The sequence below is a fragment of the Vipera ursinii genome (genome assembly GCF_947247035.1).
Source record: "Vipera ursinii genome assembly, chromosome: 3".
In the NCBI taxonomy this organism is placed as follows: Eukaryota; Metazoa; Chordata; class Lepidosauria; order Squamata; family Viperidae; genus Vipera; species Vipera ursinii.
Genome location: NC_139516.1, coordinates 51,715,347 through 51,729,391, shown reverse-complemented (window position 1 = coordinate 51,729,391; position 14,045 = coordinate 51,715,347). Strand labels below are relative to the sequence as shown.

Below are 14,045 nucleotides of genomic sequence, written 5' to 3'. Positions count from 1 at the left end.
ATGTTTTATTATATTTTATTCTTTGATGACTGCTATTTGTTGTTTTTAATTGTATACTCTGCCCTGAGTTGCAGATTGTATACACAGCTATACAAACTGAATAAATAAATGCTTCTGAAGTAGCTGCTACTCTGAAAGCAATGTACCCAGATTAAGCATACTATTTGTCTCAATATATAAGCCATGCCACATGTAATCTGTACTTACTGAAGGAACTCTGTAAATTCAAAGATTCCACTGTTATTTAAGACGTCTGCAGAGCTCACTCTATGCTGGGCTTTGAACTGGCCTGGGAACCCCCAACAACAGCTCTCACAGTCTCACCTGCCTTGGCAAGAATCAGATTGGCTTCCTGGCTCATCAAATGGGTGACACGAATGTTGATTGCGTCAATGGCCTCCTGCATGGCTTTCACCCGCATACGTAAAGTGGTGTTCTCCTTCTGCAACATGGCGTTCTCCTGATACAGGTCACTGTAGCCCTCAGAGCCATCTTCTCCAATAACACGCTTACCCTTTGAGGTGGGAAAAAACAGTGGGGAAGGTTGAAATTAATGAAAAGCAGTCATTTGGGTATTCTGTGAGAGTAGAAGTTATAGGGCAAAACTGTATCATATTCTGGTACTGTGATATTTATTCTCATATATATTGAAGTAGGGTGCCTGTCATATCCTTTCGAGCAAGCAACGGAATTAGTAGACAAGATTCATTTCTCTTGTTTGTATTTTTAGATTTTGATTATGAAATCTGCATAGAGATTACAGACATGATACGCAATAACATTAAAACAAACTGCAACATAAATAAATAAATTTGCATATAAGCCTCATAAGTGTGTGCCAGAACTTGAAACAAAAAGGATAACTGTAGATGGTAACTCAGAATTGATTTGTTTTTACAGATAGTCCTCGAGTTACAACAGTTCATTTAGTGACTGTTCAAAGTTACAACGGTACTGAAAAAACTGTTTTTCACACTTACGACCATTGCAACATCCCCATGGTCACCTGATCAAAATTCAGATGCTTGGCAACTGACTCATATTTATGACGGTTGCAGTATCCCAGGGTCATGTGATCACGTTTTTGACCTTCTGACAAGCAAAGTCAATGGGGAAGCCAGATTCACTTAACAACCGTGTTACTAATTTAACAACTGCTGTGATTCACTTAACAACTCTTGGCAAAAAATGTTGTAAAATGGGGCAAAACTCACTTAACAAATATCTCACTTAACAACAGAAAACTGGGGCTCAATTTGTGGTCGTAAGTTGAGGACTACCTGTATTTTCTTTCTAAATAGCTAGATCTGGCAAATTGCCAAAAGGAGAAGAAACATCATGAATCTGCCTCAAATCACAAACATTTTTGTTTTGAAGCGTTATCTTGATGTGAAAAAGTTAGTTAAACCTCAAGTCAAGAGCTTTGGGGCTGTTCTGCTTTGGCAGAAAAGTCTTTGGTGCAGGCAAGAGTGCAGAAAAGATTTAAGGCCAACGAAGTAGCCAAGATGATACAATTTAGTAGCAATGTACAGAGCCTTCAAGTGGGGCTTCATTTCACTTCTTGGAGATACATCAAAGGGGTGCTTTATTATCTGAACCTCAATCAAAGCAAAGCTATCCTCTGATACTTCATAAAGCCCACTCCTTAGTTACGCGGCAGAGCAAAGCTTATACAATTCCTTCATTGTCGCCGTTAGCAATTCACAGGCAGGCTATTCACTGACCTAGTTCACAAATAACACAATGGCATAATACAATTTGGTTTGCATTTAGCACGATTCATTGGCCAAAAAGATTTGACCAACATATTATGGTTAAAAAAAGAATCTTCGATAAGTATTACGTGCAAAGGCAGTCAATGAGTTAGGGGGAATAAATCAGTACACTTCTGAATGTTCACATATTTAGTGAAAATACAGAAGTACCTTTTTAATTCCCATCTTTCTTATAAATTCCCAATTCCATGAAAGTATTTGGAGAGAGGGGGAGAGAAAATGTATTTTGGGCTCTGCTTTTATTGGCCAGGGGATATTCTAATCCTGAACTTCAAAAATGATCTTCCTCCATGAAACCATGCCCTTGACTTACTTACACCAAGAGACAAGTATACTCCAATTAGACATGTAGTTTCATTCCCCACAAATGCCAATTTTTCACCCCAAACTCTTTTTAAAAAGGAGGGGGGGAGGGAGGGAGAAAGGAAGTCAACTCCTGCCATTTTCTGGGTTCAAGTAGTTGCGCTATAGGTCATCAATATATCTATTTTGAAGAGAGAAGGTCAGAAACACCTCTGACTGTTCATATATAATTACTCCGTTGCAGAAGAGAAAATGCTAAAAAAGACTGAGAGAGAGGTCATATAAAAAATTGGTTTGGGGTTTTTTAAAGCATATTTAAGTAGGTTTATATAAAACATCAAAGACTCAAAAACATATTGAAATCACTAGAGATATTTCTAATGCTAGAAGTCTGTATTTGATTTAGGAATCAAATTTCACACTAACAAGCAGTTGCTCATGGCTTATACTTACTGCCTTATATTCCATAAGTTCCATCTGGAGACGAGCAATTTCGGCTCTCAGGGCACTGATCTGCTGGCTGGTCTTGTCCTGATTCACCACCACTTTGTTCTTGATGTTGCGAGCACGATTGGCATACTTAAGGGTATTCAGGGTCTCCATAAAATCCCGATCTGAAGGACTCACACAGGCAATCATCACAGTTTGGCTATAAAAGAGGAGCATAGATGGACTCAAAAAAAAAAACTTCCCAGCAGTGTCAGCTATGCCCAAATAGGAATAACAAAGCAGTTTGTCAAGGCATTTTTAATACTGACTTCTTCAAACATGTTCCATCTGGGAATGCAGCTGAACAAGCAAGGATGAAGATCTACATGTAAGGACCCCACTCATAATTCTGAAGAACCTTCATTCTTCTGGATTATCAATGAATTATTAAACTGTCTGCTCAATAATGAAAAGGAAGTAGGGGATTTCAGATTCAAAATGTATAGGTAGTCTTTGACCTACGACCACAATTAAGCCCAAAATTTCTATTGCTAAGCAAGACAGTTGTTAAGTGAGTTTTATCCCATTTTATGACATGTCTTAGCACAGTTGTTAAGTGAACCACTGCAGTCGTTAAATTAGTAATACGGTTGTTAAGTGAATCTGGCTTCCCCATTGACTTTGCTTCTTAGAAGGTAATCACATGACCCCAGGAAACTGCAACTGTCATAAATATGAATCAGTTGCCAAACATCTGAATTTTGATTACTTGACCATGGGGATGCTGCAGTGGTCACAAGTGTGAAAAACTGTCATAAGGCAGTTTTTTCACTGCCACTGGAACTCTAAATGGTCACTAAACAAACTGTTGTAAGTCAAGGACTACCTGTAGATTACAAAAAATTGATGTTAGGAGGTTCAGTTGTCAAAATTTGGAATAAAAACTATTTTAGGCTTATTATACAACCATCTACACTACAGAAGCTAATAGTGACGTGTGAAATAATTAAGCTAGTGGCCTTGTCCTGACTTCTGATTAAGCACATATGTGGCTATGCATGGGTCATCTTTTCTTCTGAAATTCTCAATGCTAGCAACCCCGTATCCACACTTATATAGACTTCCGGTCTGGCATAAAGAGCTCTATTAATCTTTCTTCCCATTTACCTATTTCCACCAAGTGAATCTTGAAGAAGTCTGGTCAACTTTGAATCTCGGTAGGGCACGTGCAACGCTTTCTTGCTCTGATCCCCAAGGGCACTGATGACGTTTCCTAAGGCTAGCTGTCAGAGAAAGAGAAAAGTCAGTAATAAAACTTTTAGAACTGTTACTCCATAAATTCTTCCCAGATAAGCATCAGAGCTCCAGACTATTTTCCTCCTTCCATTCCCAGTTTATTAATTATAAACACATATTGGCTGGGAAGTGGATTCTCCTTGCTTAAAGGAAGATTAGACTGATACAATGACATAATTTTTTCCATTACAGGAATGTAGCATATGAATTTTCTTTTCAAAAGGCAAGTCAGCTAGACTAGCAAACCATCTTCATTGAACTACATAAAACTGCCTTTTTTATTTATGAAACACACATCAATTCAAAGATTCTCTTCTTATTAAAAATTCCTAACCCTCACAATTATGGGGGAAATGTATACAATAAAAAACATACCTCAAAAAAATTGGTCAGGTATTTATGTTTTATATTTGACTTCCAGTGGGCTTTCTCCCCCCCCCCCCCATCATTGATTCTTTTACCTCCAGAAGGATCCTGAGCGCTGCTACTTTGGCTATTGATCTTTTATGTGCCATTTCCCTTTTGTGATTTAATTCTTTCACTACTTTGTAAGATACAACACCTAACTTACAGTGCCTGAAATGGTCATGGTCAGATTATACTGCTTGATGCTATATATGCACTGCAAAAAAATTGCAACAAGTGTATTATATGATGCATGTTTGTTTCCAAAAGTCAATGTCACATTCATATTTTATATTTTCAAATGTACCCTGCAGCTGTGTTAGGATTTGATATGAATAGCAAATGCATGAAGCAGCCCTTTAACTAAATGTCAAAGCAGAAATTAGTCAAACTTTCATATTTTTGTAAAAATCAACTTGTTCTTTTGCAGCTATTCCAGGAAATGAAACTCTGCCCTCCAGAAGCAATACATGATACATTTCATAGACAATCTCCTTTTATGAAACCTGCATGCTACAAACAGCTCAATTCTTAATCAACATGTCCAAACTCATGTTGATTGTCTTCAACAATCATGCTCCATAGTCTTCTTTGAGCACCACAGCTGATTGTCTTCTGGCTCAGCTAGAATGTAAAAGGAGTTACTACAATATTAGTTTTATTCCATAGACTTCAGAGCTTATGAATGGGCAACCTCATGCTATCTCCCAGCTCCTTGACTCTTCCCTGCATATAGCCAATAACTCAAAATCATTCCTCAGTGTTTCCGGGATTAAACAAATGAGCTGCTTAGTTTTTTGTCCACCTTCCTGGCTGTTTTTTAAATAACTCAGAATGAAGTAAGAATGAGGAGCAGGGTGCCGGCTGAATATGTTTGCACCCACTTTTCACCCACTGCATAGAGCACTAGTGAGCCTTTCTAGTATTCTTTATGTTTTGAGATGATTGCAATAGATGTCTCTTCAAAATGACTGTGAGAGTCTGTAGAGCAAACACTGTGGCTGTGCAAGAGTGCCCTGAATCATAAGATGCTGGACTGAATATTATGGGGCCTGTCTTCCTCACATCGTATTGTTTATATGCCATCAGTCCAGCCAAGCAAAAATGCTCAAGGCAGCAAACACAACTCACCAATAGAGATTCACCAACACAAAATAATAAAACAAAAACTATATACTTAAAACATAATTAAACTACAACCAAAAATACCACATTCAGTCTTAAAAGCAATCCACCATACCAAACCACAATTGATGGAGATGCCTTCTTTAGCTCTCTCGCCTGTGGCCCCAGTTCTTTTCAACCTCTCTGAGCCAGCTAGATCAACAAAGTGGAATTTGGCTGTTCGTGTCTCATATTCACTGGTAGGCTGGGATCCATCCAGAAGACTACTTGTGTCTCCATTCACCTGTAGTAAGAACAAGTCCCAGCATCAGGTTACGTGGCATAATTTGCTAGCACCTGTACCATATAAAATATCAGCTATGGTTACATTGTCACAAAACCAATAATACACTTGCAAAATTAACTTGTTGCTGGCATGAGAAGCCACACTTCCTCTTCTGAGATAATGAGACTGATTCAAGTTTTCATTCACTTACATCAAAGTTCTTGCTATGTCTCTAACTCCTACACTACATGCCTGCCATCAAAAATTCCACCCTTTCCATTTGATAGCTGAGGGGCAAGAGACACGATCCCTTCTGATCTCGGCTTCCCCTCCTTATGGCCTTACCAAGTGTACAGGAGAGCAGACACGCATTTGGCAAAGGTAGATTGTAAAGATAGCGTGGGAGCGGGAACTTTGGACATTCATCTGGGTGCTGGCTGTGGTTCGGGAGAGAGCTCCCTGTTTCAGGCACTGGATCAGCTGCAGTGAGAGAGAGGATATACTTTCAGACCAGGTGCAAGTCCCCCCGCCCCACACCAGATGTAAAGGAAAAGTACTACTCCATCTTGCTTAAATAAGCTGCTATACTATCTTATTAACCATGGCAGAAATCTTCCCCGAGATGCCACAAGACAGTAATAATACAAGCTGAACTAGATGCTATATGGAGTTAAATCTTTCTCTGAGCTAAAAGGGGGTTTCAAAGTGAAGAGTGGTTAGAATAAAGTGTTTAATCCTTTCCTCTCTTGCTGTTTCTTACCTCAGAATCATTTCCCTGATCCAAACATAATTTAGATTGCACTTCCTTCCAAACAGAAGTGTTGTGCATTTTTCACAGGAAAATTTGTCTGTTAATTTCCTGAATGGTTGGATTATTTATTTCAGCAAAATAACATACAAATCTGGTGAAACAAGGGAAATGAAGATATTTGACTTGAAAGACATCTCGAAGTTCACTTCTTCTGTTAGTACATAATCTTGGGAGGAGGGCTTCCATGGTTTAGGCACATATTTCAAATGCTTATTTCTCTCTTAAATATTTAAATGAATGGAGCGGTGAGATACAATTTAAAATTAGGGCAAATGATCGTTAATAAATGTATAGTAAACAAATGAGTTAATTCCAAGTCTCATTATATAAAATTAGTCTCATTTAATCAAAATTCTTAAGACAGAGATCTGAATTGCAAATAATAATAAATTATACAATGGAGCCTGACATTTTCAGAGGATGGGTTTTCAAATGTGGGACAAGGATGAACGAAAAAAGAGAGTTTCTCTCAATGGTTGAAGTAATATTGGGTCAGGTCTTTCTTGGTCCTTAGAAGCCATGAGATTAAGGACTCAGCAAATGAGGGGGAAAAAGGTAACTACTGTACTATGACGAAGGGCCTGGAATAGAGATTTTCAGATTCCTTCTGTATTTCCCCACTTAAAAAAACTTTCTGCAGAAGACTAAAATCGCATTACACTTCTGAACTAATTAACAGCCAACAGAAGATAGTAAGTGGCCCTTCAATTTCATTTTATTTCTAATGAAACAAAGGTCTAAATATCCCGACAATATGCATTGAAATTTTTGATAAAATGAAGAATATTGTACCTAGAAATTTAAAATCTCAGGATTATAGCAGAATAAATTAATTTCTCATTGTGTGAAATTATTAAATGTTAAACTGAATGCTAGTGGCTAAATTTAAAAATGTACAGAGCAGAAGAACATTTATATCACCTTGGTAAATGCGCATTTTAAATTGCTAATCCCTTGACAATGGAAAAAAATCATGGGAAAAATGAGATTTAAAGCGTATATATTTATGCATATAATTGAGCTGCTTTAAAATTGCTGCTTTCTAGTATCCAGTATTAAATATGATTATTTATTATTTCCAAAGATTAAATGCTAATGTTTTTAATTGGGATATTAGGATATGCCATGCAAGGATCTAAAACAAATCCAACGTTCCTTGCAATCTAATATGCTGAAAAAGATCCTACATTGAGAGAACTATCATTATTTGAATGAAAGAAGGAAGGATCTGTATATATAAATTCACTGCCAGTTTTTCTCATCCTGATGCTTTTCAGGTATGTTGAATTTCTCTAGACAATGTGGGAACGGAAACCCAATAAAGCAATAGTGCATCAGGTTGGCAAAGCTACAACTGAGCATGGCAGCTGTTCAGTGTCTTTTAGAAGAACAACACTCAAGAAGAGGAATTTGTCTTTGTTAATATGGTTTTGGCTATGGAAAGAATATTTGGCATGATTTGATTCATTTTATGCTTCATAAGCATTTTGTGAGTTTTTAAGAGGATTTGAATAATGGTGTGAATTTGTCTCTTAATATTGGGAAACAAATCCTTTGTTTTTTTATATTTACCACAAAAATATATAGATAATTCTTCACATAAATTCCCAGGATAGGAATGTATGTTAAAGTAATGAAATAAAAATAAAACAATTTCCCAGCTGCTTCTCTGTCTGTAAGAGGAAAGATTCATGGGGCCTCTATCTTTTAACTATATATGGAGAGTAATCAGTGGGACAAAGTGTAAGCAGGCCCTTTCTGATCTCACCCTCTTCAGTCTGTATTGTAGCATCCAAGGCTTGTTATCTATTAAAACTAAGAAACTAAGGACCCAGATTGTTGGGGGCAATTAAGCTGACTTTGTAATAATGCCGCTTGGGGTGTGTGTGAAAGCCCTAATAAGCAGGCATATACATAGAATGAAGGCTACTGCTAAGCTTGTAAGCTGCCCTGAGTCGTCGGAGAAGGGCGGGATATAAATGGAATTAAAATAAAAATAAATTTTTTTTCCAACCAATTAATATATACACAGTATCAGCTAGATTCTAGTTGTTAGAACATAATAAGAGTAACAATTTGAACTGCAAAAAGTAAAAATGGAAATGAAAGGAAAGCTAAAGATGATGTTTCACATTATGAAAAGCAAAACGAAGAGTGATAGTTGAAAAATGGGTTCAGTTATGGACATCATCCAAGTAATGAATGGTAATTAGAATCTGGATAGAATGTTGGAATGTTAACACCTCTAGTGAAATCAGAATGAACCAAGCTAAAGTTTGAAACACAGTCGAGGAATTCTAATCTCAAAATCCCATGCATACACAAAATCAGTTACTCCAGTTCAATGAAAGCTTAGTTTTCATCATCTTAACTACTTTGTTGCAAAGATAGGAAAGTGGAATTTGCTATCCCAGTATTTAGGTAAGATTTTAAAGGTGAAACTGAGAAAGCAACAACTCTGAAGATAAGCTAGACAATACCAGGATTGTAGGCTAGATGGGGAAATTGAAAAAGATATGGGAAGAAAGTTAATGGCAAATCATTTCCACACAGTACAGTTATTCAGAAAATTATCCATGAAGCCACCATCTGTCCAACTTTACTCGAGTTCACTTCTATCTACTTTATCTGCTAGGTAAAGGGAAAAGTATGTAACCTCTTTTAGCGTCTGTGAACATGGAATCAGAAATTAAAAACTGCTCCAGATTCAGTAAGATGAAACATAGGAGAAAGACTTTACGTACAAAAAATTAATCACTTACCTCATCCTGTGAGCTAATAATACGTGATGTAACACCTGTGGTATAAATACCACCACTGGCATCTTCATGGATTTTGATGTTTGATTTTCGGTGGCGATACTCAGAGTCTCTTGTGCTATCAAAAAGATCCAGGATTTCCTCATTATATAGCTGAACAATGAAACAGAAAAATAAATTACTGATTAATGTATTGTTTTGCTTTTTAAACTGCTTCACAACAAACAAAAATTGGTAAACTTTTAGATATACAAATGTTTGAATATCAAAGCTTAGTGTTTTATTTTAGTAGAAAGTGTTGCTGACTACGGTGTCAAAAAGCCTATAAAAGAATTAGCAAGTTTAAAATTCTATAATTATTACAGATAATGTGAAATTATTTATCTCTTTGGTTTTAAGATTTGGTGCTTTTTATAAGGAGAGAAATTCATCATTGGGATAAACATAAAGGAGAAGTTATAGAAGTAAAAATATGGAGAGGTACAGTGCTAAACGAAATACATTCTTCCCCTAAAACCCTAAACAAAATCTGAACACTGAAACAAATGTTCTCTCTATTATGTTTGCAACAATCAGAAACAGGTAAATAAATAATGCAATTTATTCATGTGGCAATCCTCAGAAATCAACAGTGTTTCAAAAGTAATGTGAGCTGAGGGCTATGAGAAGAGTAACATTTTATTTTTTTTGCTTGTACTTTGTACTTTTTATGAAAAAGTACAAAATACAAGCAAAAAAATAAAAAAGTTACTCATCTCATAGCCCTCAGCTCACATTATTGTCAAGAATTTCTCTTCTGCTCACAGGTTATTTATTGTATACTAGAATATATAAGAATGATAAAGATAAGGCCTCCTTCAAGTCAAGATTAATTTCTGGTGGCTTTCTGAACACCATATAGTTTTATGGTGTCTCCTACCCCAATATCAACCATGTTAATATTTGACTAGGCTGGTTAGTAAAAAGCTGTCACCTATTAAGACTGTACAGAATACCCAATACTTTAATTTGTATTTGAATTGAAATAATATCACTGTTCACTATTTATCTTCAGACACTAAAATTGAGAAATTCCACCCCACTTCCCAGTCCCAGTTGCCTTATCAATGAGTTTGTGAATATTCTTATCTCAGGACTCATTCTCTACATCATCAATATACTTACCTCCAAAAACTGTGCACTGACTTTGAACTCTGGGATGGGGACCCCCTGGTCTTGTGCAGCCTGCTTACGTGCTTGTATGCCATTGAAGAGATGGGCAATGGCCCGTGGAATTATGCCCTGGTCCTCTTCAGAAGAGTTCATGTCAAAACCAGTGCCCATGGTATAAGTCTTACCTGCACCTGTCTAAAGATAATAGTATTTCATGGAATTGTCTCAGGCAAAATAGATAAGAAAACATGTACCTTTGGTCTGTTCGGTTGGTCATTCAAGCAAACACAGACTATCACTATCAAATTTACTCCTGGCCTTATTTTTTAAAAATTCCAGTTTATCTTTTTTCATATTTGTCATAGTTTTTTAGTTAGCTAAAGTGAGTCCACATTGTGCTATGTCTATTGTGTAACATAAAAACATAACATTGCCCTAGAGGGAAGGGTAATATGAATTTCTAAAATGAAAAGCCATTTAATGTGACAAGCTAATTTGCAAGTTTGTCAACTGTTGCCATTTTTCCCCCAACACTAATCTACCATGTATTATTCTTGCACCTAATTAATTCATTTCAAATTCTCTCCCATCCTTTCCCAAGGGCTGGTGAGAACCAGTGTGAAGCCATGGCTTGAAATGTGAGAAAACTAATTTCAAACCCTCATATGCTCATTAGGTTGCTTTTAGACGCTATTCCTGGACTCAGCCTCCTTTGCCTTATAAGTTTCTACTGAAGCTGAAGCATTGGTCCTAAAGTACAAGTCCCTTGGGAAAAGAATACGATTAAAAACAAGGCTCAGTCAACAGAATATCTACAATCCAGGATATAAAATTAGTATTAGAAACAATGAGAAATGAAGAGAATATGCAAATAAATAAAAACAGAATGTAAGTTCCAAATATAAGCTTCATTCTAGTAAAAAAAGATAAGCAAATGTTATGACATATCCAGAAAGATTTGGATGCATCACTATGATGTTGCTTTAAAGAACATGTTTCTGGGTCTGCAATATGGATGATGCCTTAAAAACACACTTTTGATCAAAAATTGTATTCTTTTATTGGCTTGAGGACTGGATATGTATCTGAAGAGATATTTTGGATATATAGCTAACTATCTCATCCTTCAGTCTATTTCCCCTGTGAAATTTGACTATTCCTCAGTTTGCAGAGGTAACTGCTAGCAGCTAGTCCATTGCAGCATGTTTTCTGTAAGTTTTGCATATGGAAATATATATTTGCTTTCCACTCTGGTAATTTACTCTGTATCTTTCCGCTAATGCTAAAGCCCAATTTTCATCATTATTTCCAATGCCCTGAAGAATTTCTCCATATAATTGTTGATTCAGCAGTATTTAGTTCCACTATTTATACTAATTAGTGGATAGTTTTAGTGATCTTTAAAATTTTCATTTCTTAAAGCTATCACTACAAAATAAACAATCTCAGTCACTCCTTATTTTACTTTGGGGCAAGGCTACTGCACACTTAACTAACAGTTATTGTTACCCCTTACATACCTCTCCCCAAAAGAAATGCTAAACAGGAAAACAAAAGGTCCCACGTTGTATAAAAAGTGCATATTTTGTTAGACACAGAGAAAGAGATGTAATTAAATATGAAATAAAAGTACAGTATCTGTCCCTCTAGTGGAAAAGACTAAGATTTAAGGGGTTGCCATGCTGTTTTCTGATGGGTTTTATTAACTTTAAACTTAACTTGGTTGGACAAGCCCTCAAACAGAGAATGATTTTTCATAAAATATAGTACTATGCATAAAGCAGCCAATCCCATTCAGATAAGCTCATAACAGAAACTTTGAGGAGAGTGAAAAAGGCACACACCTGGCCATATGCCAACACAGTTGCATTGTAGCCTTCAAAGCAGCCCTCAATCAGCTTGCTTACACACGTTGTATAAATCTGATCCTGCCAAGTCTCCAGGTCAAAAACAAAGTCATAGGTAAATGCTTTGTCCTTTCCCAGGAGTACTTGGGGTTCTCCAGGTGTCACTGATGTGCAGATGTGGCATCCTTCAATCTTTTCCTTTGGCATCTGAGGACGAATCCTGAAAAAAAAGGTGGGGTTAGAAGGTAATCTCTTTTAAGGAATTATAGGACTTAAGTACTAGAGAATACAAAGATAATGCCTTGGTAAAACCACCCTTGGAATACTGCATCCAGTTTGTAAAAAAGATGTTGAGACTCTAGAAAGAATGCAGACAAGAGCAACAAAGATGATTAGGGGTCTGGAGGCTAAAACATACGAGAAACAGATGCTGGAATTGGGTATGTCTAGTTTAATGAAGAGAAGGATGAGGGGGGACATGATAGCAGTGTTCCACAAAGAAGAAGGAGTCAAGGTATTCTCCAAAGCACCTGCAGGCAGGACCTTGCATCGTCGACAGGAGCAGGTGCGTCTTCTCCAAGGCGTGTGGCCGAAGCTATCGGAGTTCTTAAAGTAGAAGGGAGCTGCCCCACAGAAAGACTCCTTTTCAGCCGTGGCTTCCTTCCTGACATGTTTCAGCAGTTAATCACCGCTGCCTCACTAGCACTAACTGATAACAGCCGCAGAAACATGCATCTCTAAAAACATAAATCAACCATCCTCGATACCAAAATGTCAAGGTAAAAATCACCTTTGTAGAGGGCGAAGGACCGTGCTTCAGAGAATGCATGATGTGCATGCAGGAAGGCAATAAAAACACGACGCATAATCTTACTAAATACCTTTTACTTACAAAAATATAAAAACTAAATATATATTATACAGAGAGCTAGCTAGCTACATCCTAACGTAACAGACAGTAGCAGCAAAGTGAATAAACAATAAAGATAAACACTGTGAACTTTTTCTAGGCATGCGCACTAAACAGACTGAAACCATTATGTAACTAGTCATATGGGATTCACTATGGTTACCAGATAGGTTATCACAACAGGTGCAGAGAGCAGGGGAAATGTACAGTTAGAAATGAACTTTCTGACGAACAAAAAAAAACGTGCAGTGACATAATGAACTTGGAAAAAATAAAACCAACATCACTGCAGTGCTACAAGTACTTATAAATGCATGATATTCCATAGACTGAAAGCAGGTAAATTTACCTGCAAGTGACAGATTAAATATAATAGACATACCGAGCTATAGGGCGGGAGTAGGTACTGTTAATAGAAAGGCCAAGAAATACAGAAGGAATTTTGTCTTTCTATCATTGAGTTGTACACAGCAAGCAATGTGTCATTGTAATTAAGTGGGGTGACAGAAGGCAGAATAAGTTATTTTTGCAACAAGATCCCTTGAGGAAAAAAGACAAAGGTGCAGTTAAGACAAATCACCCATTAGTAGAACTATGCAGATAACCTAAATGATATACCAGAGAATCTGTGACTAGCATTTTGGTATCCAAACAAATGGGGGCAAATCTCCCCTCCAGCAGAAAAGGCTCTTCTAGACCCCACTAGCCAAAACTCCTTAAACTACAGGGTCCATAACTCCTTCTGTTGGATTGAATTACTGTAGGTAGTAGGCCAATCCCATTGCAGTGACATAATACCCCATAAAATTTGGTCTCATGCCGTGAAGGGCTTTAAAGTGATAACCAATATCTTGAATTAGACCCAGAAGCAAACCAACAACTAGTGCAGCTCACACAACAACATTACACGTGCCATCCTAGGGTCAGTCAGAACTGTACCACAGAACTCTCTCAGGTTTAATATTAGA

General features: G+C 37.0%; 1 protein-coding gene across 1 annotated transcript in view; it reads right to left on the bottom strand.

Moving 5' to 3' along the window:
• The window catches only part of KIF21B (kinesin family member 21B), a 69,001-nt gene that overhangs the window by 33,837 nt on the left and 21,119 nt on the right, over positions 1-14,045 (bottom strand). The window contains exons 2-9 of the mRNA XM_083357792.1: positions 12,165-12,387; positions 10,333-10,515; positions 9,172-9,321; positions 5,944-6,078; positions 5,449-5,616; positions 3,675-3,790; positions 2,532-2,727; positions 325-514 (exon numbers count right to left, since the gene is read on the bottom strand). Of these exons, the coding sequence (XP_083213918.1) occupies positions 325-514; positions 2,532-2,727; positions 3,675-3,790; positions 5,449-5,616; positions 5,944-6,078; positions 9,172-9,321; positions 10,333-10,515; positions 12,165-12,387 (1,361 nt within the window). The remainder of the gene's footprint in view (positions 1-324; positions 515-2,531; positions 2,728-3,674; positions 3,791-5,448; positions 5,617-5,943; positions 6,079-9,171; positions 9,322-10,332; positions 10,516-12,164; positions 12,388-14,045) is intronic.